The sequence below is a fragment of the Gavialis gangeticus genome, unplaced genomic scaffold, assembly GCF_001723915.1.
Source record: "Gavialis gangeticus isolate Ggan-Ray unplaced genomic scaffold, GavGan_comp1, whole genome shotgun sequence".
Taxonomy (NCBI): Eukaryota; Metazoa; Chordata; order Crocodylia; family Gavialidae; genus Gavialis; species Gavialis gangeticus.
Window position 1 is genome coordinate 49,225,698 of NW_017729030.1, and position 6,000 is coordinate 49,231,697.

The window sequence follows — 6,000 nt, forward strand, 5'->3', positions numbered from 1 at the left end:
GGGCTGTAGATAGCTTTTGTTGCCTGGAAAAATCTATGCATATCATGTTTGTTAGCATAGACCTGGATCTCCTTGGCTTTGTCTTGCTACTAGTGACTTCTGATTTCTGGATTCTCTGTTGAGCTTCAGCTTTGAGGAGCTGATATGCCACTTTATTCTGCTGAGATGGTGTCATTTTGCCAAGCAGAAGGAGCCTTTCTCTTCTGGTCAAGGAGGGCTTGGATCTCAGTGCCACTTTCATCAACATGATCTTGTTGTTGACAAGTGGTGTAACCAATGGATTCAGCACAGGCCAGATTGATGGCTTGTAAGACTGTAATTGTGGCCAGAGCTTCACTGTAAGGGTGGCCAGAGCCTGGAATAGGCTTCCCAGAGAGGTGGTGCTCTCACCTTCCCTGGAAATCTTCAAGAGGAGACTGGGCAGGCACCTGGCTGGGGTCTTATGACCCCTGCCACCCCCAGTGCTCCTTCCTGCCCATGGCTGGGGGTTGGACTCGATGATCTGTCTAGGTCCCTTCCGACTCATTGATTCTGTGATTCTGTGGCGTTTTCATACCTCTTCCAGAGTTCCTCAATGCTGCCTTCATTTGTGGATAGGGCAGAAAGCTTTACATGGAGACACTGTTGGCAATCCTTACAGACATTTGTGTCTTGAAGAGATTTGGTGTTGAGTCCTTCACGTGGCTTTTGGCTGTTTGTTGTTTCAGAGCAAGGTGGATGTTCGTAATGGATCTGACAAGATGGCAATCTGTCCAACAGTCATTGGTTCCTCACATGGCTTGCATGATATGGACATCCATTTCATCACAGGCTCTGACAATAACATAATCCAGGAAGTGCCAGTGCTTAGAGTGAGGGTGTCTCCAGGTGTTCTTGTATTTGTCACTGTCTGGAGATGGTGTTTGTGATGACAAGACCATGCCTGTGCATTTGCTCAGGTGAAGGATGCCATTTGAATATGCTGGTTCCACGGACAATTGGCTAGCTTGTATAATGAAGACTTCAAAATTCTCCCTCTCCTCATCTCTCCCTGCCCTGTTTCTCTCTCCCCTCTCCTCCCACATCTCTCTCTCTCCCCATCTCTTTTCCACTGTCCTCCCTGTCTTGCCCTCGCTCTTGCCCCCTCTCCATTCTTTGTATGCACTGCAGAGGATTCTTTTGGATGGACAGTACTGTAGCAGTTGCAACCTTCCTTTCCAATAGGTGTAGATGCTGAGGAGAGAGTAGAACCAATAAGTAATTATGATACAAATGCTAAAGGCTGACCTAGCAGGAACTTGATCATTAGGGCTTGATTTCCATAGACTCATTGAAAGCCAGTCTGCCATATCAGTACAAGTAACATTTATGTCAAGCATAAATCTGGAATCTGCATATCTGGCTAGTCAAGTGCATGTTGTAACTGGCCTTGTGCATGCTTTGTTTAGATGTACAATATTTTTTTGTGTATATAGTTGGAGGTCTTTTTGAAAAATCAGACCAAGTGCAAGTAGTCTGACTGAATATTACAAAAAGGTGGCTTTTGACATGCAGTGAATCAGATGAACATACAGCTGCCATTCTTGCCCTTACCCAAATTATGAAATAGAAACTGTATGCCCAAGTGAATAGCTTGGTAAATTCCCCATTTACAAATCCAGTAGGTTGATTTGTATGTCTGATTTGCTTAAACAAACAGGCATACAGTAAAAGCATATATTTTGTGGCATAGTTATTTACTGGATGAATGGCAGTTCTTGATAGACAGTGGACATTATAATCAGAGGTGTTCACTCAAAACAATAAACTCTCATTGTTTTGCTAGAGTGTAATGAATTAGTTTAGTCACCTATGACTCCTAGTGTGATGTGATTTGTTTTCTGGCTGTTGTTAATATTCTGAATAAAAGCTGCTGTTGCTTATGGACTTGGGAGAGTGGTTCTGAAGGGTAGTAGGAGGGAAGAAATAGACTGAGTTGTTAAAATATAGTAAAAAGATTTCTGTACTCTTTCATGTCATACCAAGATGTCTGGCACTGTGGGTAGTCACAGAATATGCAGGAATAGGTGATGACCTACTTATACATTCTCCCTAGTAACTACTGAAAGAGTCACCTTTTCTGACCTGAAAGCATGCTATTTATCAAGCTAACGTTTATGGCACATATGGAACCAGCATGTTCAAATGCAGGCTTAGCCATGAGATGGTCATTGCTTACTGTTCCATCTGCTCTTTCCCTTAAATAGAACAATAGATTCTTTAGAGACCTGTTCCTGTTAGATCTCCTGGCTCCCTTCTCACAGTTATTGCAGCTATTGCCTAAAATACACTTTGTCTTTTGAAGAATACTCCAAGAACAGAGGTTGATGGAAACCACAAACCAACTTTAATTATCCTCCCATTTTCTCATCAATCGTTGCAACTTCCTCTTTCTGTCCCCAAAAAAAAATAGTTGTTCCCTCTGCTACTGCTTTTCTCAGTGGGTTTTTTTTTTTTAATTGTAGACAAGAAATCGTTTTGAAGGAACGAGGTCGGAGGTAGAGGAACTCATGAACAAAATCAAGCGAAATCCTCAGGAACGTAAGAGAGCTGATCAGTTTACAATGGAAGGTTACCTTTATGTTCAGGAAAAAAGTAAGATATGTTTCTAATTTATTTATATTCTGGTGCTGCCCTAAATACACACAGTGCACAAATGCAAACCCACATTGTCCCATACAGATACAATTTCTTCTGAATGACCTGTCTATTTTAAGAAAAGTACATTTTTGTAATTCACAATATTCTAATCTTATTACAATGTTAATATCATACTTTAATACATAATATTTTGCTTTTCATGTGGTGATCTCAGAGCTCTATATAACCATCAAGTAAGCAGATTGCTGTTAGGTAGGAAAACTGTAACATTCCTACCTTCCAGATGAGGAATCTGTGAGGTGAGGAATGCTCTTGTAATTTTTCCAAAGTTATACTGAGTGGCCAGACTAAACGAGTATAGCACCAACTCTCAAATCACTGTGTACTAAATATTTTATTAAGGTAAAACCCATTATAAAAACACCTGTTTAAAGAAAAAACCATATATATATAAAAAATTGGATTTAGTGGTTTGTCTGCTGTATAACTACTGTAACTTAAAGGAAGAATTAATATCTACTAATATAACTAGCAAACTCCATTTGATTATCCCCAAAAATAAAGATGCTAAGGTAATATTTATTAAACAAAATCATTGCTTAAACGAAGCATGCACATGTTATGAAACAGTACTGATACAGCTATATATTTGTCCTGATTTTTTTCAGAAGTGCTGAGCATTTTAATGTTTGTGGAAAACCAGGCTAGTTTAGTTTGAGTCACTTCATAGTTTACCTACGTATTTTAATTAATTGTGATCAGTGTTGGATAAAACAGGCCTACATGTTGAACAGATGATAGCATGAATCTTAATATACTAATATGTTGTATATTTAAAAGATGTGCTTTTCATGCCAACTTACTTTTATAAGTTTTTCAATATAGTTGAAGAAAATAGTGACATTAACCTTTGACAACTTGCTGTGAATTCAAACCTGGTTTTTAAAGCATTCAAATTTCATATATTTTTTAGTTTTAAAGGTCTATGCACTCTTAAAAAATGTATCTATGTTTAAAATCACAAACTTCTCAAATGTGTTCTGTGCATTGTATATTTTCATTCCTTTTTTCCTGTCCATAAGTAAATATAAACATTTTGGCATCTTTGTGTCAGTGTTTGCACAATAATATAAACTGCTGAAACTACTAAGACATGTTTTTTTTATTTTATGATAAGTTGGAAAGCATGAGGAACTACATAGGAAATTTTAAGGGAGCTGGGGACTCTTAGAGAGCTAGGGTTTCCAACAGCCATATTTTTTCTAGTGTCCCCTTTATGTAGACCACACATCTTATGTTAGTCCTGGGAAAAACACTATATTCAACTGTATTTTGCATGAAAACGTCATTTTATATAATACATAAGATGCAGGTCTAGAATAATTTTTAAAAATCAATATTTCAGGTCTTATCTGGTAGAACAACATACTTAAAAAAAAATCCAAAATGAAATTTTTAATCAAGATTCTCACAAATACTTTGTTTTTGAATTAATTTTATTATTCTATCTCAAGTTTGAAATAGAAAAAAATTTAAAAAATCCTAAACACTGATCCAGTTTCAGAAAAATTGAGCTCTACTTGCTTCCAACATTAGTACCTTGAGATCCTGGTGATTTTTGAGGTCTTGCACTCAGAGCTGATCCTATGGGTGTGTGGGGCTTGGGGCATATCAGCCTGTGCGGGACCTGTGCAGGAGGGAGGGTGGCAAGCAGCTGGAGCAGGAAGCCGGTGGCGCGCAGTGACTGTGCAGAGAGTGGTGGTGCCTGTGGCACATGCCAGTGGCATGGGGCCTGTACGGCACTGTCTGTGGGGGCCCCCAAAGCACAGAGCCCAGGTCAGTTGCCCTGATTTGCGCCCCCCCCCCCACACACACACTGCCAAGGATGGTTCTACTTACACTTTACTGAACTGTTTCCTTTCTGAGTTCCTGTGGGGGGTGTTTTTTTTGGTTAGATATACAATAGGCAATACTTCTGAGGCACATGAGTGGTAGCTATTCACACACACACATATGGGTTGCTCTCCTAACAAGATTAGAGTCTAGAGGAAGTGTGGATACCTTGAAGTAGACCATCAACTTTTAGCAGGACAAGCTCCTGAGTGCTGGCAGCAAAGCAATATGTCAGTAGCAGTTTCTGTTGACTCGATTGGCAACTTTTTTTTCATGAGTTACAAGGGGCAGTAGTTGGTCAAATATGGGGCTTTATGCTTCTGCTTGGCCAATCATACTTCTGAATTGGGCAGCACTGGTTCTGTTTGGGAAATGTAGTGGCTGCTTATGAGAGATGGGTATATCCACCTTTATATCCAATTCAAGCTAAAGGTGTGACAACTCTGAGCGAAGAGACTACCGTTCATCTTGCCAACCCCTGAAAATTGGAGTCCAAGGTTTAACAGCTAATATTATCTTGCAGATTCCAGCTGCTTGTAATGGAGCATAGAGCAAGTTGGTTTTAATAAATAACTTAGTTTTACATTAATATCTATATGTATATCTTATATCTTATAGCACCATTAGTGCTTCAAGTTCTACATTGCGTCTTGGTCTGAGTTTGGCTCTGTTCACAATTGCAGGCACCAGAATCCAGAATTTAAATTCTAGATTTATAGCCCTTACTGATTTAGAGCTTCCAGGATTTGTCAAAGATTAAACATAGATACTGCATCACAGTAAAAGGCTTGGAGATGACAAAAGCATGAATACTTTTAGTGTGGCCTATGTTACATGTAAAGGTCCCAACAAACCTTGCAGAAAATACTAAGTAACTAGGAGTCATGTTAAAGTATCCTGGTGTGCATTTGACTTATTGGGCTGAATTACGTAAGGTGGAAATGCCTATGAAAACAAATATGCTGTACTATATAAATAAATAAGTGTTCTGCTTTAGGTTACTTTAAAATTATTTTTGGTGTCCTTGAATCTAATATTCATATAGGAACTGCAGTTCTTATCCAGCATTCTGGGAAGATAGCACTCCTCCACATATTTGGATAATCAGACATCTGTCTGACTGATCTCACTGGGTTCTTCACTGAAAGTAGTTGAATGGATAACAGGCTTTTTCTAGCAGTAATGATGGAAATGACCCTTTTATAGAGCTCTTTTCCTCTGAATTACAAAGAATAAAATGCAGCATACATCACTAAACAGAATACTACCCAGAAGTAGATGTGCATTGATACATCAGTCCAATATTGGATCAGTACCGATATAAAGAAAACTGTCTGCATCAGATAGCCGCCCAGTGGGGATGACAGTTTGGCCAATAAATGCCCATGCTGCACACAGCTGCAGCACAGTACTCAGGCAGCGAAGAGCAGAGCTGGCAGTGTGGAGAGAGAGCTGCCTTCAGCTGGTAAGTCCAGTGTGGTGGAAGGG

The 6,000-nt window shown here is 39.4% G+C and overlaps 1 protein-coding gene across 2 annotated transcripts in view; it reads left to right on the plus strand.

Annotated features, from left to right (window-relative positions):
• Positions 1-6,000, plus strand: part of ARHGAP10 (Rho GTPase activating protein 10) — a 246,540-nt gene that overhangs the window by 108,253 nt on the left and 132,287 nt on the right. For both annotated transcript variants that reach the window (XM_019522175.1, XM_019522176.1), the window contains exon 8: positions 2,484-2,613. In XM_019522175.1, the coding sequence (XP_019377720.1) occupies positions 2,484-2,613 (130 nt within the window). The remainder of the gene's footprint in view (positions 1-2,483; positions 2,614-6,000) is intronic.